Source organism: Daktulosphaira vitifoliae, unplaced genomic scaffold, assembly GCF_025091365.1.
Source record: "Daktulosphaira vitifoliae isolate Bord-2020 unplaced genomic scaffold, ASM2509136v1 Scaffold_5, whole genome shotgun sequence".
Classification (NCBI taxonomy): Eukaryota; Metazoa; Arthropoda; class Insecta; order Hemiptera; family Phylloxeridae; genus Daktulosphaira; species Daktulosphaira vitifoliae.
The window spans coordinates 4,975,181-4,998,685 of NW_026099576.1; the positions used below are offsets into that span (position 1 = coordinate 4,975,181).

Here is a 23,505-nt window from a genome sequence, read left to right on the forward strand (position 1 = left end):
AAAAAAAAAAAAAAAAAAAAAAAAAAAAAAAAAACACATCATAGTAAAATTAATACCTTCTCCGCTTCGCATCGAAGCTAATATAGAAGAAAAAAATGTTTTTTTTTTTTACCGTCTATATTTATATTTTTTTAACATCATAATAATAATTATTATAAATGAAATCTCGACTGATAATTTTCATTTGTTTTATGTAATTTTGTGGTGTATTTTTAATTTTTTTGATATAAATTCGGATACTACAAAACTCTTAGGTCCCCTAGTAGTAATGCCGCTTTAATCACTTAAAAATTTCTCTGACAAACATCCGGCCCTGTGGCGCAACGGATAACGCGTCTGACTACGGATCAGAAGATTCCAGGTTCGAATCCTGGCAGGGTCGCAATCGATTATTTTTTTAATGTTAACCGTCATTTTTACAAACAACTATATTATAATTCTAAACATAGATCAGGTTAGTAGAATAGAATATGTGAATAGAACTTAACCGATGAGTGAACTATATTTTCCCGTCAGCATTTTTTTACAATAATCTCTAAATGAAACAAGTAGTAGAACATGATAAATTGTACGATAACCATAAATTATGTGAAATTTAATTAATTGTATTAGATGTGTATAAAATGTTATTAATCGATGTAAAAACAGAATAATTACATCCAAAAAAANAAAACAGAATTAATTACATCCAAAAAAATTGATTTAATGGACTGTTTAAATTAGCAATACTATAACCGTAATCTTTTAATAAGTCAGTAAAATGTAAAAATATGAATGCCAGAAATAATTATATGAAATTATAATTAGTGTTTTGACCTTGAATATAATGAAATTTGTACTATTCGTAGACATTGACCGTATTGAAATGTTGTGAAATTTTAGATGAACATATTCATTTGCGACATAGTGTCGAATAGCTTGTCGAACAGTACATGTGCAGGTCATCAAATGTCCACGGGAGCTAGAGAACGTCGTTAGGGCATACAACCGTCATTGTTAGGTCTCACTGCAGAGACCCATAAAAACGTGTACAATTCCTTATGGTAAACCAGCGGGTATTGTTTCAGTTGTCAGCCCATTTGGGTTACATGTGGATCGTATAATACGTACGCAGTGGTTGGATCCCTGTGATTTGCTCTCCGGTAGCTGGAGATCTGTCTGTAGGACAAGATCATATAATTAAAGACATATTTTTTTAAATCCTACGGAACACCTTTATTTGAAAAATACCGTTCATATGGTAAAAGAAATCGTACCGTGCAGTTTGTGATGTTTGTCTTCAGCGTCCCCCAGATATTTGCCCCATCTTATCTTGTTTTGTACGTGGGGATTGTACGACGTGGTGTCATCCGGCCGGTAAAACACAGGAGAAGCTTCCTAAACGTAGGCACGTGCTAATTATTTGTACCCTAGAATTTCCGGATGGAGTGATGATTTTGAAATCCAGTGGAATGCAACATGTTTCATAGGTTGAAACGGTAAATGAGTCTCCAACGATTCAGATATATAATCTCAAACACGTGCTACAACAGATATTTACCAAAAAACTAACATCTAGTTGTGAATATGTACAATTAAAACGTAATATTAGTTACAATCATTATAGATTAGAGTAGTTTCGACGATTAGTGGAAATGAGGTTGTAATTTTAAACTAGGGGAAAAATATCAAAATACAGTTTCATTTTTTTTTGTTATCTGTTTAACTAGTTAATATTTTTAACAATAGAGTTAATAAAATTATCAGTTTTATTAATTGAATGATCAGTTATAAAATACCTTTTTCCAAAAATTAATATTAACACATTTATGAATAAAATTTAAATGCGTGCTTTATTAATATTTAAAGAAATACACTATTTATAAGTACATCAATAGTGTATTTCTTTTACAATATATATATGCAGTATTAAGAAATAATTCTACAATTCATTGTTTTAAAAGTAAACTGCTAAATTAGTCGCCTATGATAAAATAATGATAATTATTAATAAATTAAAATAATTTTTCAAAAATGTATTTTATATGCAAAATTATTTAATTTTATCTTAGACTGTAAATAAACAACATTTATATTTTTTTTTTATGAACCGTTAAAATCAATAAAAAAATATAAAATTATTATAAGATAACATTTTACTCATTCATCAATCTTTTCGTTGTATAACTCTTTGTATACGTACTACTTATTATATTTAAAAATAATTACAAAAATGGGTATCATGTGTACCGTAAAATGAGATGGATGGTATCAGACAGGTAAGTAACACTATTAATAACATTATATAATTGATACGAGTATCAAAGTAGAATAATAATCGTTTTTCAAAGATTACGTGAATTTGATAATAGAAAGTGTACAATATTTGAAATGACATAAAATGAAACTAATAAAATTTGACGAGCTACTTAAATAGTTCGTTATATTTTAGTCATAATTTTCAAAATAAAATCCTGGATTGAACTGATATGCCACTCTTCTAAAGGATGATTAAATTTAACTTCTCAATTCCTGTTAATTTAAAATGTGTTCAACCATTTGTATGTTAAGTAACCATTATCTACCACTTACAAATAATACTAATTTAAGTGCATTGAATTTATTTTATCAGTTATAAAATATCGTTTTAAGCTTAAAAATAAACTTCTTTATAATCATAATAATTGTGATATTTATATAAGACAGCTTTTCAAGACAAAATTAAGAGAATTTCAAAATTAAAATGGCCATAGTAATTTATGATTCATTTGAAATTCGAATGATACCCCAAATTTTTCAATTTGGTAACCCTATTACTAAATCCTTCAATCAAATACGAATTTACTAAGAAAATATAAATAATATCTACTCTACATCTTCTAAGAGGTACATAAATAAATAAATATATATATAGAGAGAAATTTACGTTGCTTTAAAACTAAAGTCGGTTGATTTTCATTCAGAATGAATGTTAGTATTTCAATTTGAAATTAATTAAAAGTAATTAGTTTTATATTGTAGTACGCTAAAAGGATTTCTAGGTGTTAAAAGAAAACACATAGTTCACAATAAATTGTTTAGCAATTTATAAAACTCATGACAGCAAAACAACAATTTGTATTATTAAATGCATGTTTTTTTAATGAATTTTCCTTGATCTTAAAAATAATATACTCTGCGGAGAACAACAACCTCACAGTCTATTTTTAAGATCAGTTACTACTTCATCCGTTGTGTTCGCTTGTCCATAGCCTCTAACGTCCAAAAATATTTAATTTAGCGCATTTATGTATTTATATATGAGACATTCTGTTTTGTGCGCATTTATTATTTTCCTGATGTAAAACTCATACATTGAAGATTAAAAAATGTATTTCATATGATAAGATTCTTTTTTCAACATTTAATGTAGCTTTAACTATTGAGAAATTGTTTTTGAGCTGCCATAGCAAAAAAACAAACTATTTTTAAACACTATATGTTTACATATTGGTTTCTATAAATCGTGTATCATAAAAGTTCAAATGGCTAACAAAAAACAGAATTCAGTATATTATTAATACTTTTGCATAAAATCAAAACTGCTTCGACTACATAATAATTCTTTGAAATAAACATTGGCATTTATAAATAAACAATCAACAAAATTCAATAAACACTCGTACTTAACTATGCACTATAATTAAAATAGTGTAATACTGTAGAGGAGTTTAAAGGGATCTTGATGTAGTAACGTAGTAGGATACGTAGTGGGGATGGCCATTTACCCCGATCTGTCCACCAATGGGAACAAAGTATTTCTAATCGTGCGCCAAGAAGATATAGCGTGGAATAAGAATAGTATACGGTAGTAGTGAATACGAACAGGCATAGCCCAAACGTCTACCGCATCTCTCGAGTATCTGTAAAAAATCGTGTATTTGAACGTTTTTCGAACTGTGTTAAAAAAAAATTTAGATATTGTTTTGTAAACATTTGATCGCAGTTGTTCTTGACGGATAATCGTTTAGTGCGATTTCTAGTGACGATTTCATTTGGACTTAATTTTAAAAAAGATTATCATGTGTAAACTGTTTTAAACTTTTACAAGTCAATCAGGTAAATTTTTAAACTATCATATATTTTATCAGACTTGAATTAGTGGCTGAATGAGATTTTTTAAAACAAATTGGTCGATGATGTATGGTTGAGGTTTGCGTGCTACTTTTGAATAATACTGTTGGGGTGAAGGCACAGTGGACATAATACCATCTGTTTTCTTCCAATAATGTGTACAAAACGTGAACCGTAACATCGACCCCTGAAGAAAAAATATTAGGTTCTAGTTGTAATCTTAGAAACGCAGACGGTTTTTATTTTTTCTCGAGTCGGGTTAACTAAAAGGGTTTATGTATGTAAATTGACAAAATTATGTATATGTGTCAGACAAAACTGTTCAGTCGTCTAGGGATACTTGCGCACACCTTACCTTTTTATGGGACGATTGGATTTCTATATGTTTAACGTGCCATATTTAAAGTGTTATTAATACATTGGCGTAAAATAATTAGTGACAAATTTACGTTTAACGGTTAACAACCAAAATACACACGTAAAAACATGGGTTTTTATGTAAATACTCATTTTGCCTTAACCGTTCTCCGCTGTCTAAAGTATTTTTTTATTACTCTTATTCCCTAGCCACGTTTTAATATTGATACCAGTGGTTGTAAAATATTTCCAAAATCTGTTTGCACTTAGCCGTTTAGTGCAAAATGAACTCCCGTCGGTATTAACGAGTAGGTATAGTTGTTCCGCGGGGACACATTATAAATCTCTACGGCTGTTTAATTGGAGCCCTGGAAATGATGATTATTATAGACCTCCTTGTCGCGTATAAATAAAAATCAAGTCTCGTAATAATTCATTAGCGGTAGTCGTTTCTCCGCAGCGCACAGTAGTCGTCATAAATTGTGCCCACATTAAACCCACTGCATATCCTGCAATCGCCGTCTTCCCCAAGTTTTTATTTTTATATTTAATGTAATAATATTCAACACGAATTTTATTCGAATAAAATTCACCCAAATAGTAGGTTTTCTTCTAGAAAGGCTTTGGACATAAAACCCAATCATTGTGCTTGAAATGTGTTTGTTGCTGTAACAAATGGTAGATTCGTAAAATGTCGATGCTGTCGGTTAGTATACAAACACAGTGTATTATTCGGATGAAAAAGTTGATCATCCTTGTACTCGTCCACGTAGTTGTGCAACATTCGGATGATAAACGATTTCCTTCTCGTTAATCTCTTCCTACAATAAAAATATTATAACATTACCCATTAGGCGTATTCTGTTATTATAATAAGCCCCGAAAATTATTGTCGCAGTCTCGAATTACATTGGTCGTTAACGATTTGCGGACGTGTCAGGGGCCGTGTGATACTTGCGTCATTTTGGGCGCTTTTTTTCGCGACCACACGACTAGACCTCACATCCGGCGACTCCCAAAAACACAAATCCAACTAGGCGATCGGACATCACGTTTCGTATTAATAATAAATAGAGTAAAACAGCAACGTATCTACTATAATTACATGTTGGGAGACAATAAATTTCCACTCTATTTAATATGGGAATCCGTCACACACATTGTAGACGGTCTATAAGATTTTTACGAGCTCAATATGATGACAGCGGCCGACGTGGCAAGTTCCAAAATTAAAAATAATTGCTTTGTAGAAATAATTATTACGATCTCTGCTTTTTCACATGATACTAATAATCGACTTGCTATCCACTGCATAACGTATAGGGTAGTCAGAAAACATATTTGACAACAGTGAGCATGTTGACATGACCTTTAAGTGTCCCATCAAGCTCGGAATCTTGTAAAGATTTCAACAGTGGGTCTTTTTAATTTATAATTATTGTTTTAATACAGTTCAACTAGATTATGGCGTTTATTTTTTAGTATTCATTCATTATGTGTGATAATGATTATTTAATAAGGACAAATTGTGATATTATATAACAATTCTTAAAAGCATCATCGCGTCATTATAGTAACAACTGAATACATAAATGCAGTTAAAAAAATTCTGTATCCACATGTGTGCATATCCATAATCAGACAATTAAATCTTTATGTGGTTATATCGAAATAAGATTCAAGGGTCTAAACTATTATAAAAGATTTAATTGTAATTTTTTAAGATATGATAAAAAATTCAATTGCTGTAGGTTATGGTACTCGACAACGGTACGGAACAACATTTAACCTCCAACTCGTGTTAGATAATAATAAATGTTTAATAAAATTAATGAAATTAGATATATATACATAAACAATATATTATACGATAAATTATTGATAAACCTAGATATGACAATAAAGGGACTATAATCGAGAATTTTAATAGATTTATCAAAAATGTTAAGCCTTTAGATAATTTTTATAATGACACAGTAACTTACTAAAAGGTAATTATTTATAATGTAAATTAACAATTTTTATTCATGACATGAAATATTGTTAATGAACACTATTAATTCGTTGAATATCTTATACAATTAATTATAAAAAGGCAATATCATACGTATGGTTTGGTAGTAATATTATTATAAATCATAAATAAATGGATAAACTCAATTTCATCGAAACCATGAAAAAAATTCATTTGTATTTACATCAGTTACTTTTGGTAGTCAAGTAAGTAATAATGCACCTTAAAATAATCTTATCCCTCGTCAAGCATACAAATGTTTCGTGGATGATAGACGGGCAAACAGGTGTGTAAAAAGGGGTTGCGGGCGTGAGTCTAGATAAGATTTACTCTTCGCTGCTGTTGCTTCTGCACGTCGCCACTCCTCATTGGAAAACAAACGACGCGTGCACGTTAGATTTAGGAAGAAAAACAGACCTTTACATTAAGTTAAAAATCATGTAAAGAAGGTGTTTGGTCATCGACTATGTCAATGCGCAGTGTTTAAGAATCACGATAGAAAACAGATACGCATCTGTTAATAGTGTACACTTTATACAACGCTGTGTTTCACTAGATAAATTTAGTTTATGAGGTGTTATGATTTGGGAAGATGAAAACTATACGTTACAAATTTGTATAGTACTGTGATTATTAACTAATAACTAAAAATGCTGTTATTTCTCGTTATTATATATTTTTTATTTACTTATAGAAATAAATCAAATTTTATGATTTCGAAATGTATTCTTAATATTTTACTTAAAAAAAGTGTACTACAAGATATCAATGTAAATATAAACATATTCTGTACGTAGTATACTTAAACCGAAATCGCTGTTGCAAATGTTAGTTGACACAATATATTTCTTAATATATTAATTTTACTACTTTCATTACTTTTTCAATGCCAAGAGTGTTTTTAAATCGCTTGATAATTGTATTCGTAAAAATATTTACATTTAATAAAGTCAGTTTCTATGTATTAGTGTAATTATAATTCATATTAATCGTTGTTAGTGCATAATATAGTATAAGTGTAATTCTTTTGAAATCTTAACACTATTATGTAATATATCAAAAAAACTGTATCATTAAAAAATTAAGTGATGATTTTAAGTTTATAAATTACTGAAATTTCTTGTTGCAAATAATTAACGTTGAGTTAGAACAAAAGGAAAATTAGTTGAGAATACAAGTCAATTGAAAACTATAGAATTGCCATGAAATATGATATTTACAAATGAAAAATAATTGATCTGTACGGATTAAGCAAAAAATGAATGCGACCCTGCCAGGATTCGAACCTGGAATCTTCTGATCCGTAGTCAGACGCGTTATCCGTTGCGCCACAGGGCCTACGGCTTTGAAATTGCAAAATGGACCTAATTTAAAAAAATCTTTTATCAAATTCATTAATTTAATCCATTTATACAAAAATATTTTATGTATTTTTGACTACTAAACAGTTTTTAAAAATTAAAAAAACATCTAGATCAGAGAGGATAAATACTGTTACACATAATAAAAACTTATCTGTTGAAGATTAGTGCAGTAGATTGGTACCGGCTACTATTTATATCATCTAATTATTAAAATAAGTTCTCGAAAGAAAGAATTATTAAAATTAAAATTAGAGGAGACTCATTTTATTATTTTTAATTTAGTAGGCATGCTAGATAAAAATTTTTGCTAAAATATTTCCATATAACTAAGTGATGACCAAAACCTAAAAGGTCTATATGGACATATTTCGTAATTATCGGCTCATAAAATATAAATAACACTTGTCCCACTGATAAAATATGCCCTTGCCTCAAAATATTTAAAAATATATATATTTTTTAAATTTCTTATATTGACAGTTAGAGCAAGTATTAAAATTTTATTAGGATTTTAGCAATGCCTTAAACAGCATAAAACTATGACATTTTTTCATCACCTTGTGTTTCTTTTGTTGTAACGCATGTTTAAAAATCTTTCAAATTGGCTATATTTTTATATAGACTATTTAGCACACATTATTTGTTATAGGCTTTTGAAGTAAAACTTATTTTCAAATAAAATATTTACCGCTCAAAACAATTGCTTTTATTACTACAAAGATCCTGCTGACTCTTCTTAATATCTTGACATTTCAAAATTCATACACACGTGTCAGTATGCCAGTTTTCTTTGACCAGATGTTAGACTATGTCCATGCGTTGAACATAAACCAAAAAACTATTATAATAATATAATAATATATATATCCCTTGACCTAAGACCTACATTGTTGGTCTTACAAGATTTTAAATCACATAGTTTATTTCTCTTGGGAAAATATTTAACACATTTTTGATTTGGAAATGTTCACTAAAAACTTGATTCAATTTTATTTGTTTCAAGTGTTATTATAAAATGACAATTTTAATTAAAAATCTTGAGCGTAAGTTCAATTACAATTTTAAGAGGATATTGATATAAAGTTATAATACTAATTACTATGTAATCTAGTAGAGCTGCTCCCGAAGCGATCGTGGGAGTGTTTTATCCTCACACTGGCAAATATTTCATGATATTAATTTTATCATGATAAGTTCAACTAGTAAAGATTCCATATTATGATGTCTTTATTAGAACAATTTTCTAAAAAATCGTAACAATTAGAAAAAAAAATTCAATTAGTAATTTTATTCTATGTAGTTTTATATAGTTTTTAATCTTTTGTTCTCGTGTTGATGAACGGTTCTGTTATCTAATATTGTAAATGAATCATCCCTTGACAATACAATGATGAAACTAACTTTTAACTTATATTTAATATTATCGGTTAGCTTACAATAATCATTCTACTTGTTATAATTTTTACATCAAACATTCGTCAAAACAGGATGTCTTTACACGGAACATTAAAATAGTACATATTTGATAATTGATTTTTAAAAATAACCGTCTTTTCGAGACACCAAATTTACAGCCAGTGTTGTACAAGTTTTTAACTACCTAAGTTGTTGCTGCTATAAAACCGTTGAATATTCTTTTGGATTTCGGTACCACATGTGAACGGCATATGTCTTGCCAGGGTTGTTGATATCTGCACAACAATATAAACAGTGAGTGTGTACTACACTGCCGTTCACGGAGAACGGGTGGTAGGTATCAATCTGCAGTTAACGTTGTATAATTATGTCTATTAGAAGTTTATCGAAATAATAATAATTCCAAGTTTTTTATCTGTACTTTGAATTTTGTCTACCACGTGTTCAGGGTCGTTAAGCAAAGGTAGTATTTTTTAATATATTTTTATTTTTTCGGTCTAAGTATTGGGGTCTAAAATTAAGGGCACACGCGTACATCACATAGCAAACTTCCCCAACGTCGGTCACAAGTCAAAACACACGTGTGTACGTCAGCGCCTTCGCTAATCGTTTCCGGCTCAGAATGTCAGTTTGCGGACATATTCACAACTATCATATACGAAATTCATGAATAAAAAAGACGGCGAAAACTTTAAAATTGCATCATTGAGTCCATTAAATAAATTACACTGTGACAGTCCCTCATAACGATGTGCTAGCATCGTCATTCATAAAGATAATATTTATTTGCGTCAAAAGTTACAAAGATAAACACTAAAAGAGATTTCACAATCTTAAGTTCATAGTAATATTTAATTTGAATAGCGGTCATGAATACAAGACAAAAAAATGGAGTAATGAAAAAGTTTATGGGTTGAGCAGCAATGAGTCAGATATAGGAATTATTTAATAAAACATTAAGAATACTGTTGAAATTCAATAATACTTTGACAATACGACATACCTAAGGAGTACATCTATAAATAAACTTCGATAAAATACACATAGCACGTGGCTACTTATGCTCGACGCGAATGCGTGTTTTACCTATCAAAGACTTGGTAGCCAACGCGTGCACTTTGGAATATTAAAAAGGAAACTAATCATAAACAAGCAAGGAAAGATATAAGTAATGTAATGTGTATATGGTTGCGCGACAACACACTAACGATGCACGTACCCCGAGAACGTTATCTGTTAAGAGTTCTAGTGGCCGTTGTCCATTTTTTCAGCACCAACAAAAAAAAAAAATTATATATAAATAATAACAATAATCGTAATAATAATCTACCTGTCGGCAGCACCCGCCCCACTTGCTTAATAAGTGCCGGATGAACGACGATAATTTACAGGTGCCGTTTGGTGACAAAATTTTGTGTACACAATGTATTTACCTGTGTCTATCTGCTTGTTTTTTAATAATCAGAATACTATTGTTGCACCACAACTGTTGGAGACAATAATCGTGATTTACTCGAGGAGGTTATTTGGTGTTCTTCCTTTTCTCGCTTACTCCGTAGCCTGACGACGACAGATTCAATCCAAACACGTTACTGTCTCGTTGACCGTTCACAATATTGTTTTGTTGTAATTCAAAATATTATTCAAGTTTTATAGTTTGAGAATAAAATCGTTTTTGAATAAATTATTGGCGGAATGTTAGTGCAGTTGGCTCTCGAAGTAAATATGCCCATAGTAGATATACTCGGGGAAAATCATTTGAACAATAACAGTGACAATAAAAATATGAGTCTAGTTATCAATTGTAGTAATTCAAGTTAATAACTTCATAAGAAATAAATTTTATGTATATAGTATTATATATTACTTATAAGTTATGAATAATTCGGACAATTAAACAAATGTTTAATTGTTTGATGAATTAAATTGGTTTAAGAAGAACGCAATATTGCATTAAGTTTTTAAAATTGATTATCAATTAAGCTATTTAATTTATTAGTTAAAATTAACACTTCGATATTTTAATTCATATTCGAAACATTACATTGTTTTACAACAATCAATCGTTACAAATAAATGATTTTATTTTGAAGTTTTGTCTTAAAATTATTTGTTATTGATTGTCTAGTTGAAAAAAATGTAAGTAGTTTTTTTTTTTTTTTATCTATTTCTAGAAATATATAAGTCTAATAATAAGTATAATATATGCGTTCATAACTAACAATGTTCTTGTGACATAAATGTTTGTTATGAATTTTAATTCGTAAAATTCTTTCTCGACTACCTCGTGACCTCGTGACGAGCACATTCAATTCTATTAAATTATTATGTTTACTGTATTTATTAATAGTTGGATCGAAGGAGTGGACTGGTGCCACACGCAAAACCCGATTACATATTTCTACAGTAGGTTATTACTTAATACATTTCATGTCTTACTACAGACTTTAGTGCAATAACACAAAACAAGATTCGTGTATTGTATAGTTAAAATTGATTATATTTAGAATAAACAAACATGAACATTAGCAATTAGACAAATAAAGACTGCAAAAGACATTAACAAGATAAAATTAACGCGCGCACACGCCGCTAATATATAAATATTGTGTATATGTAAGTAATAATTCATTGCTGTTTAATTTTTTTGCTTGTTATTGAATTGGCACGTTGTTAATTATTGATGTCCGGAGGCAGTTACATTGTTTAAGTATATAGTCTTCCCCACGTAAATTACTTCAATGTGGTTAATTTATTTACCATAGGATTCAATTATTGTATTATTATTCAATTACTCGCGGTGGCCACAGAACATACATCTATTAGTTGAGTGTTCCTATTCAAACAAATCCCCTCGTTGTGTTTCGTTTCTTTAACATTGTGGGTTTTTTCTTTCTTTCTTAAATTGTTGACATTTTACCGTTTTTCTGACACATTAAGGGTGACTGATTATGAGGGGCTACAATAATGCCGTTACAATTTTTTACTTATACGGTTTTTAACTGTATTTTAAATTTCAGTGCATAATAACGAAAATAAAAACGATCAATTAAAAAGAGAAAATTAATAGAACATGTAGAACGAATGGCAGTACAATTAACAAAAAATGACAATTTAAAACACACGAAAAGAGTTTGACGTTAATGAAACCGACCCGCGTGTCCACACGATATTGTAGAGCTCAGTACTTTTGTATAGTGGCGCTTGAGTAATGACTTTCCACCCCATAGCTGTGGATGTCTGTTGTGACGAGTCTACTATCTATTTATCTGATACTAGGGGACACACCAAACAAGGTAATTACATTATGTCCGCAGAGGCCCTCGGGCTTATGTGCGCGGGGGTTGTACCATGCAATAATAATAATAATATAATAATGTTTTACATGTCGTTATAAGGAAAAAAATAATATTCAAGACGAGCGCGCACGCACTTAACGATGGTATCTCAATGCACATGTGTATTCCATCGCGTATCTGATTGACGGGCCTGGTAAAAAAGGGATTTATGACAACTCCCGACCTTAAGGTGTCTGTAATGGGGTTGTAGGTACACGTATGGCAGTGTTACAAGATGTGTATCACCACAATGTCTCCAATGTTGATATTATAATTATAAGGAAAGAGCTGAGCGCTTTTATACCTATATTATTATTAAATATTATTTTTGGTGATAATTTTAAGTATAAACACGGTTCACTAGCTATACATCCTCGAAATAATAAAAAATTAAGATTTAAATTGTTATTATTATATTATTACTTGGAAAATCAATTAACAATCCATTAATACTTTATTTTTGATTAGATAATCTAAATTAATTTACCAATGAAGTTGTTTCAAGTACATACCATTGTTTTTTTTAAATTTAACGCGCTATAATGATAACAGTAGATTTATTTTGTAAACATATGATTAAACATCAATGTCCAGACTGTGCAAATATTTGTATTTTCAGACATAAAACTAACAAATAACTATTTAAAATGATCTAAGTCTACCGTCTAGATCAATAGTAATATATCCTTTAGCCATTCATCCAAAAAATACTCAAATGTTAATCAAGAAAATAATCATATTATGTCGAGTTGTAATTTTATGGAATCATATCTTTGGATTTTTAATTGGTTTAAAATATTAGGCTCAATAACAAAATTTGTTATTAAGCCATCATTACTTAAATTTAATTTAATTGCGATAGATTTTGAATGCATACCTCGTGTATATTTTTCAATTTCGATTTTAATATATTTTTTAAAAGGTTTATTATTAATGTTTACACTCTAGGACTTGAGCTTAATGATTTCAATGGGTAAGTAAACAAAAATCATATAAACATTCTGACGTTGATCCACATGCCGTACGATATCGTTTAGTTTCAATTTAAATTTTAAATGAAATGATAATCACGAGTAAAAATAAAAATCAATACTAAACACCTTATTTACTTAATGCTTTATTGTATACTGATAGTGTTTATTGTATCACACGTGCACTATGACGTTTTTTGTTCTGCTTGTAGTCGCTTTTGTAAACGATTAAGATATATCGTGCCCGTCAATACAAAGCATATTTGTATTTATTAATTAATATAGCCGTAGCACGTCCACAAAAGACATTATACTCTGTGTATTTTTGTTAGCTTCAAATCGAATTTCGTAAATAAGAACTATTGAGTTTTTAAATCACGTACCAGAAAGCAGGGGAAATCGATTTCACGGAGTTTTTAAGTCGTCAGTAAATCCTGTGTTAGTTTTGGGCGTCATATTTAAGGTGACATAGCGTCGCATACTATGATGTATGTGACTAGAATAGTACACATAAGTAGGCAGCTAATGTCAGCCACCGTGTTTGTACGTCAAAAAATTTGTTTTTACGCTAATCTAAAAAAAAAGTTCTGTACTAATGAGTTGAATACTTTTTACGCATTTAAGAGTTCTAAAGTATTTCCAATTTAGCGTATCCTTGCAAATGTACAGGACAATGCGTTCGCAGGGTACCCGTATAATGTCTAGTGCGTGTGTTCGGTGGTTTTGTTGTTAATAAAAGGGGAAACTAGTTATATAACAACAATACCAATAATAATTTAATAGTTTGTAATGGGACCTCCCAAAAATAATTCACTTAAAAAAAAATCCAACGTTACACTTATGGGTGTCCATTCGGAAAAAAAGTATATATTTTACGATCCGAGTTGACCATAAAAAACGATTACAGTGATTACAAACATGGTTTAGAGCGTGTGTGTGTAACGGATAAGTTCAAAGTGGTTTGTTGTCGGCGATTTCTGTCTCTGATCGGACAAACTTTATTATTTAGAAAAAATAATAATAATTGAAAAATTTATTTCAAAATGACAAACTAAAAACTTAGAAATTTAATAGGCAACCTTTACAACCTAAACACGTAGTAGGTTTGTTTACCATTTGAGAATCGTAGGTTGAGTTTTATGGTAGCTAAAATATGTTTTAACAAAGTAAAAATACAAAGCGAAGTCGATATAAATTTTTTTACCATATAAAATTATTATATCGTTCTACAATCCACCGAGGTTAATAAATAAAACTATGTTTAAGTTTTGATATTTTAGACTGTGGCGGCTCGTAATCATATTCCCATGTTTAGTCACGTTTAATATACATATTATGCAAACTGTAACATATTACCCTCCATCGTAGTGGTGGGTTGGGCTCGTTATTATAATAACTACAAAGTAATTTGTTGTTCACATTTTTGTTTTATTACTGAAAATGTAATAATTTTTCCTCGAAAGTCTCCGTTGAATCCTATTAGAACTATTGTTACTTGGTGTAATTGTACTTAGTTGTAATTATCATTTGGACCCTATCATTAAACGGGATTTTAGTTAATATTAAAAACCAAGATAGTAAAAGTTCATCACCGTACATATGCAGAACATTTAGGTATCCTATTCATTTTTTAAGAAAAACCGTGTAATATCTGTGCGATCAAAACAGTTCTTAAATGTTTGATTTTTTTGTAAATAATACCGACGGTTAACGTTTATTCATTGTACGCCGTGAGATAAAACACATTATATATTTATGGTTTTTTTAACTCAATTGCCAGATACCCTGTGTCTTCGGCAGTCGAGTCGCAAAGATATACAAATATTGAATATGAGAGCTCTAGAACCGCTCCTAATCGTTTAATGGCCGTTTATTTATTAACAACATTCGGTTAGGGAGAGATAAGGCCTCTGGTCGTCTGGTCTCGTTTCACGAGCGTGTTGAGGAGACAATATAATAATCGAGCATACGCTGAGCATGTAAATTGAGATAAAAAGAAAGGACGGAAGAAACCAATCTGACTAAGGCTCCCACTTGAATGCCAAGTGGTTACTTTTTAAATTTAGAACACATTACTGCGTAGGTAAAAATCATACTTGTAACAAATACTTGGTAATACATTATACTATTTATGACTCAAGTATTTCACATTTTATGAATATTTTAATTTACATTTATTTTTATTTTTTAGAAAAATGATTCCGCTTCCTTCAAATTTAGTGCCAACAATTGTAATATTTTTATTGGCCACCGGATTGTGTCTACAAACACGTTCAAAAAATGTTATTCTACAAGGTACAGAAACATATATTAAATTTATCTAAAATATTTGCTTTTTTTCAACAATATAGTATGGAAAATAAAAAATTGTTGTGAATTAATGATGAAACGCATAGAATCATATATGTATTCTTTATGTTAATCTATCTTTAAGATATTTTTTCCTTTTACATCTTGTAATATCAATACATTTGGTATTGATTTAATAATAAAATATTACTACGATAATAATATAAAATTTATATCATAAAATTCTTAACTTATTATAAAACAAACTTTCAGTTATTTATGATACTTTTTGAATTATCATTAATATTTTTACTGTTACGAGTTAAAATCTATTTATTTATTAGTTTTTATTTTACCGTTAAAAAATAAGTTTTAAATATTGTAAAAGCGTTTAATGCATACTAGATCACAAAAACAAACAAAAATACCTTCATAAATCTACATCAAAACTAAAAAGACTAAAGATGTCTGTGTACTTATTAGTCACAGAGTTCTAAGGAAACGACACATATGGTACATGTGCATATTATGATTCATTAATATCGCTGCCAGACTTATAATTTTCTTTTAGATGTATATATAAAGTAGTGCTATAATATTATATAGCCCATATCTATATTTCTATAAAATTATAATGCATTAAAAAATATGGTGACGGGTCATAAAATATTTGATAGATCTTGCTAATTATTTTTTAAAAATATATGTTAATCCATAAGTGATTGATACTGCATTAATTGATTTGATTTGATTTACATTAAAAACTTTGAAATATATATATACGCATCATTATGTATGCATTGTTTATTGTTTAAAATTTAAATTACAAATTGAATCCATCATTTTTCTGTGAGGCCTTTATAAAATAAAATATATAAAATCATACTAAAAAATATATAAAGGTTAGACAGAAAAAACTAATCTTGGAGTATGTCCAGGAATGAAATTACGTGACCGCTCGATGTTTTCATGGTGATTTTTTATGGCTCCTGTATTTTGCTATGGGAAAATAGTACTTGTAAATGTCTGGTACCCCTCATTTGTTTAATATAGTTTAAAAATATACATATATTATACCGCAGCAGTGTAAGATTTCAAAATAAAAGCTATTAACCCTAACCAGACTACCTGATTTTTAAAATGTATTTGAGTTTTTCAACAAAGTGTCTTTTGTGGTTGGCTTTTGTTTTCAGTAAAGTAATTTCATTCGAAAATAAACTAACCTCAGTCACATAAAATACGTTTTATAACCTTAAATATCACTGTATGAAAAAATATTATTAAAAAATATACTACGTTCAATTACAAAAAAAGTAAAATTTTAATTACATTTGAATAAATCTTCTTATTTATAAAAAAATAAAGTCTAAAAATCTATGCTATTGTGATGTGTAATTATTTTTTAGATGAAATAAGCATGGTGCCTGCTGTTGAAGGGGATCGATTGTACATTAAATGCGATGTACCCGAATCAATAAAAATTGACAAAGTATTGTGGAAAAAAGATTCAGATGATGAAACATTCACCGACTCCCCAAATAGAATAACAAGAAAATCTCAATGGTATAAACATGACTTAATTATAATAATTAATGTCTATGAAATTATTTACGAATTCAACTGCATTTATAGGTTGCGTTTTAAACACTTAAAATTTGCCGATGAAGGACAATATTCGTGTTTCATAAGTGGTTCCTCAAGTGAAAGAATTTATGAAAAATGGCACAATTTTACATTAACTGTATCAAAAAGATCTGAAGAATCAAGTATTGGTAAACAATCGAAATCTCCTCAAAGTCTTTCACATCGAAAAGTTGGTACTAAACCAAAATTCATCGACAAACCCCACTTGGACAATAATATAATGCTCTTATTAGATGAAACCCGTACTATAAGTTGTCCATTTGAAAGTAATTATTTACAAAAATAGTCATAATTTTATTTTCGAATAATATATTATTTGAATTAAAATATTTTGATAGGCTAATCAAGATTTTTTTATTTACTATGAACATTTTTTTAATATTTTTATATAAAAGTTATTAATTTAACTAAACAATTAAAAAAGTAAATTGTTGTTTCCCGCATAATTTTTGTGTACCTATATTTTTTAAAAGTTTACGATTGACTTTCTTGTATTAATAGTTGACTTAAAACAATTTATTTTTTATTTTTTACAGGCACATCACCAGTTGTTTTTACTTGGTTTAAAAACGATGAAATCATTGTCCAAGGAGACGTAGATGTAGCTAACTATACCCTGAAACGAGTAAAAATAAATGACTCGGGTAATTTCACATGTGTAATCAAGAACGATTTCGGATCAATTCAACATAAATTTAACATTGCAGTATATAGTAATTATTTTTTTTAATCCATAGTAAAAAGTTAAGTTCATAGTAAAAATTGTTTATTAAATCATTTTTTTATTTCAGAGGAAAGAAGTGAACTTCCAATATTAGCTGAATCGCCACAAAATTTAACATTAAAATTGGGTGAAACAGCATGGTTTGTTTGTAAAGCATCTAATCCTCAATTAACAACAAAAATTGACTGGTACTTTTTAAATAATAGTAGCCCAGAAGAGATTAAAATAGAAGATCTCCGTCGTATCAAAAAAGTAATTTATTATTTTTATTATTATTATTATTTTCATTTAAATGAGTAAATTATTTGTAAAATTTATAATTTGTGGATATCAATTAAATTATTTATTTAATGGTATTCTTTTAAATAGGTAAAGTCGTCTAATGGCGTATTGATTCTTGATGAAATGACTGAGAATGATATTGGATGGTACGCGTGTAGTTTAAATGGGCCAAAAACTCGTATTTTGTCAGGAGCTAGATTAGATTTAATTAATGAAGGTAATAATACAACAAAATGATTTCTTTTTCTATACGTATTAATTATTAAATAACTTATTAATTACATTCGTTCTTATTTATATAGCTGATGAAGTTGAAACCATTGATGGCTTAAAAAAAACTGGATTTTTTAATGATACCGAAAAGTTAATGGCACCAAAATTCACTAAATTTGAAAATATGCATAAAGTTATTGCTAAACCAGCAGGAAATATGTTGAAATTAAAATGCGCGGCAGAAGGTAAGGGATATTTTCAATATTAAGTTATTTATGTATTGCTAAATAATAAAGTTAATTATTTGAAACAGGAAATCCATTGCCAAATATAACTTGGTTTAAGGATGGTATCAATCCGCCTCAACGTAAACTTGGTATCATTAGGTACTCACAATGGGCAATTGTATTAGAAGATTTAGTAACAACAGATTCTGGAAATTACACATGCAATGTATGTAACGAATACGGATGCATCGATTTCACATACAAAGTTGAAGTTATCGGTAAGTTACAATAAGATCTTTTCATTTAATATAATTTAAATGTATATCTGAATAAATTATAAAATCAAATTTAAATTTAAATCTTAAAAAAATAAAAACAGAAAGATTTCCACATAAGCCCTATATAAAAGAAGGGCAGCCACATAATGCCACCGTGTTGGTCTCTGGGAACGTTACGTTTGAGTGTACACCTTTGGCTGATCTCGAACCACACATGCAGTGGTTTTTTCACAATGCTAGTGTGGTTAATGTGCACGATGAAAATTTAAATAACGGCACTGTTATTCAGGTATTTAACACATGACATATGAAATACAGGTGGCATGCGCGAAGGTTATAAAGTGTTTTGATTGTTACGGGCTTTTTATTATATCATTAAGGATATGGTTTATTTTTAATTTTATTGTTGATGGTATTTAAGTAAAATTGTTTGGAATATTTGGTATACAGCGATAACATATGACATCTTTACATGTTTTGATTATAGAGAGGTTACATCATCGTCCAGTATTTACAGAAGCTCCTCAAAATCTCACATTGGTGTTGGGTGGTACTGGGGCTTTGGCGTGCAAGGTGTTATCAGACTTGCATCCATTTATCGAATGGTATATTGGGGAAGTTGTACTAGATGTACACGAAAATATTAATTTAACAAATATGGTGAAGGTTGAGGTATGCTTGGAGAAAACGCTTTACATTTTTAATCTACTAACATGCTTTGTGCGCAAATAAATAACAATTATAAATAAATAGTATCGCTTGTATTGTTGGGCTTTTAAATGTGCTATGACTTTTTTAATTTAATATTTTAAAAACTATAAATTATAATATCTTTAGAATGGTGCATATGAAGAAGGATATCCAGAAATTTTACAACTCTTCAACGTAACACATTTAGACGAAGGATGGTATACCTGTGTAGCTGGTAATAGTTTAGGTATTACATATGCCAGTGCTTATTTAAAAGTAGTGGATGGTAAGTTTTAAATTAAAAATTGTTATTCTATATTAACGGTATTAAAAAATAAAATCATTGTTAAAATTTAGAATTGGAGGAAGCACCAGTAAAAGTTCAAGCTTTACAGATACATACTTATCATTTGGCTTCGCTAGGCGTCGGTTTCTTATTTGTAATTTCAGTATGTATTGCATTGTTGGTATGTAGTCAGAGAAAAAGAGAAAAACTGAAAGAATTGGTTGCGAGAGAATCGGCTAGAAATGCTATGATAACTCAGTGGACCAAAAAAATCATTATCGAGAAACAACAAATGGCCGATGCTAGTGACCCACTGGTAAAAAAATAAATACAATATTAAATTATATAAGTGTAAATAGAAACTAATTAAAAAATTTACTTTGTAGCTCATGCCGGTTGTAAAAATTGAAAAACAAAAAAGCAAATACACAAAATTACAAAATCAAACGTGCTTGTCAGAGTACGAGTTGCCATTAGATCCATGTTGGGAGTTTTCTAGAAGTAATCTCTCATTAAGTAAAACTTTGGGAGAAGGCGCTTTTGGAAAAGTTTTGAGGGGTGAAGCAGATGGAATATTATGTGATAACGTTATAACTACTGTAGCTGTAAAAATGTTGAAAGGTAATAAGAATATTTATATCATATTAATTTATTATTAATTTTGATTTTTATCGTCGAATTTATTACACTGTTAAAATAAAGTATTTTTATACATTTTCAAAATTATAAAAAATGATCACTGATAATCATTTTATAACGTTTAATTATATACAATTTATTTGATGTAACTAGTAATATTTATGTAAAATTCAAAATATGCATTTAATTAAGTTGAAGGTATTAGGTTTTTTTGATCCTGTATTGTCTAAAACTGTAATATTATTAACAGATTTTAAATATTTTGCAGATGGGCATACTGATACAGAAATGATGGATCTGGTATCTGAAATGGAAATGATGAAGATGATCGGTAAACATGTAAATATAATTAATTTACTTGGATGTTGTACACAAGATGGACCATTATACGTGTTAGTTGAATTTGCATTACATGGTAATTTGAGAGATTTTTTGAGGCAACATAGGCCGTCATCCGGGTATGAACCTGCAATTGGATCCAACTTGAAAGATACTTTAACTCAAAAAGATCTGGTATCATTTGCTTATCAAATAGCTAGAGGAATGGAATATTTGGCTTCCAGAAAGGTAAATAATATGTTCATTGTTTAATTTAATATAGTACAATAAATAGATAATAAAATTACTAATTAACATTAACTAAAGTAGATATTAACTTAGATATTTTAATTTTAGTGTATTCACAGAGATTTAGCTGCTAGAAATGTGTTGGTCAGTGAAGATTATGTAATGAAAATTGCGGACTTTGGCTTAGCAAGGGATGTACAAAACCAAGAGTATTATAGAAAAACAACTGACGGAAGACTTCCAGTAAAATGGATGGCTCCTGAAGCTTTATTTCATAGAGTATATACAACACAGTCTGATGTGTAGGTACTTATACTAAAATAATATTATAATTTATTTATTTATTTCAATAATTGTAGGTGGTCTTACGGAGTACTATTGTGGGAGATAATGACTCTAGGAGGAACACCCTATCCTTCAGTACCAAATATGGAACAATTATTCAATTTGCTCCAAAGTGGACATCGAATGGAAAAACCATCATGCTGTTCTTTAGAAATGTAATTTTTTGTAATTATACATTTTTGGAACTTTATTTTATACCAAAATATTATATTTGTAGATATATGATAATGAGAGACTGCTGGAGTTATCATCCAAACGAGCGTCCTATGTTTGAAGAACTAGTAGAAAGCTTAGATCAAATTCTTTCAGTCACAGCAAACCAAGAATACGTAGACTTTGGTTTGCCTCAACTTGACACACCGCCTACTAGCCAAGAATCTTTTGATGAAGAAGCGTTAATGAATTTTGCCGTATGATAGTCATTTTAAATATGTAACTTCTGAGGTTACACTAGTTTTACAGTGTTATTACCAGTATTCACAAATTAAGTTTGAATTTTAAAATTTGAAATTTGAATTGTAAATTTTACAATAGGTCCAAAAATGTTGTAAAAGATAGATGCCAAATTAGTATTTTTAATGGAGTTACACGTGTCACGCGTACTAAACACCAAAATGTAAATAATTATAAATAATAGTCGTTTTAATTGTTAAATAGTTTTTTTGAACTGAAAAATCGTTTTTACTTTAATATTATATATTATTTCTATTTTACTTTATGTTTAAGGAAACGGGGGTACAGAATAATAGTTCCTCGCTGAAAAAGGGGAAATGTAGATTAATTTTATTATTAATTTTACTAATAAGTTATGAGACTGAAAATAAATGTTATATACACACATCTATGTTTAAAAATAAACATAATAGTGTCGACATAATTTTAAAATTTGTGTTTTGATATTATTTTTAAAAATATTGTTATAAAATTAATACTTCGTATCTAAAATTAAGAAATTGTAGATTTTTTTACGAATGAAAGAGATGTCTAGTCAAGATTTATAATTTATTGTAAAAATTGAAAAGTGTATTTATTATGATGGTGATTTAATTTTCTACTTTTTTTCATAAATCGTCATCTATTTACTACTATTGAATTTTGTATTATACAAAATAATACTATAATATAGTATTAACATATTATGTTAAATATATATATATATATAATATTTATAAATTACAATACATTTATTTATTTTTATTTACAAATACTAATTAGCTATACAAGTAATCTTCTTTTATAATTAAATTTCAGTTCAATTTAATGGAGTCTAAATTAAAAATAAAAAAATACCTATTTAAGGATATAATTAAAAAACAGATAAATTATAACAACATTTTAAAATAATGTTTAACGTTTAATTTCAGACTTATATAATATTGATAGCTCAAATATTTGGAAATTTAAAAATATTGCTCTATTTTCATTAATATTCATTGGATCAAATGTTTCCTCCAATGAAGTAATAGGAATTAGATATAAAAAATTAACTCAACAAAAAAACTATTATTATATAAACAAAGTAATGGGGATCAGTTTCTTTTAGTTGTCTTTGTGTGTTTTAAAGAAGATATAGAGGTACAAAGAAATGTCTTATTCGCAAGTATTTGCAATTGAGTGAGATTATATTTTTTTTTTACAATTTTATCAATTTACGCCTATATTTTTACATAAACTATGTCATGTGTGTTTAATTTCTAGTAGTTAATTTTATCATATTCAAGAAAATTAATAAATCCTTGTATTTCTTTAGTTTTATTCCAATTTACCAT

The 23,505-nt window shown here is 28.8% G+C and overlaps 1 protein-coding gene and 2 non-coding genes across 5 annotated transcripts; 2 read left to right on the forward strand and 1 right to left on the reverse strand.

Moving 5' to 3' along the window:
* The first annotated feature begins 309 nt into the window (after window positions 1–309).
* Window positions 310–382, forward strand: Trnar-acg (transfer RNA arginine (anticodon ACG)). The gene has a single exon. It is a non-coding gene; the product is annotated as a tRNA-Arg (tRNA).
* A 3,435-nt stretch (window positions 383–3,817) lies between these two features.
* On the forward strand, window positions 3,818–22,518 carry LOC126908456 (fibroblast growth factor receptor 2-like). Of its 3 annotated transcripts, none has more exons than XM_050690528.1 (17): window positions 3,818–4,077; window positions 15,744–15,847; window positions 17,248–17,404; window positions 17,474–17,751; window positions 18,022–18,198; window positions 18,277–18,461; window positions 18,579–18,708; window positions 18,794–18,949; window positions 19,018–19,209; window positions 19,311–19,498; window positions 20,047–20,185; window positions 20,257–20,501; window positions 20,572–20,806; window positions 21,093–21,391; window positions 21,500–21,693; window positions 21,751–21,891; window positions 21,954–22,518. In XM_050690528.1, the coding sequence occupies exons 2-17, from the start codon at window positions 15,748–15,750 to the stop codon at window positions 22,150–22,152; spliced, it is 3,015 nt and encodes a 1,004-aa protein (XP_050546485.1). In that variant the 5' UTR covers window positions 3,818–4,077; window positions 15,744–15,747; the 3' UTR covers window positions 22,153–22,518. The 3 variants fall into 3 exon arrangements, with proteins under 3 accessions (XP_050546485.1, XP_050546487.1, XP_050546486.1); XM_050690530.1 differs by lacking the exon at window positions 19,311–19,498 and adding an exon at window positions 19,697–19,881; XM_050690529.1 differs by lacking the exon at window positions 3,818–4,077 and adding an exon at window positions 12,032–12,539.
* Window positions 7,729–7,801, reverse strand: Trnar-acg (transfer RNA arginine (anticodon ACG)). Its single transcript has one exon. It is a non-coding gene; the product is annotated as a tRNA-Arg (tRNA).
* Window positions 22,519–23,505: the final 987 nt, after the last annotated feature.

Coding starts and splice junctions, on each gene's coding strand:
- LOC126908456 (XM_050690528.1), top strand. CDS start 15,748: ATGATTCCGCTTCCTTCAAATTTAGTGCCAACAATTGTAATATTTTTA. Junction 18,950..19,017: donor ATTAAAATGCGCGGCAGAAG/GTAAGGGATATT, acceptor TATTTGAAACAG/GAAATCCATTGCCAAATATA. Junction 20,186..20,256: donor TTATTTAAAAGTAGTGGATG/GTAAGTTTTAAA, acceptor GTTAAAATTTAG/AATTGGAGGAAGCACCAGTA.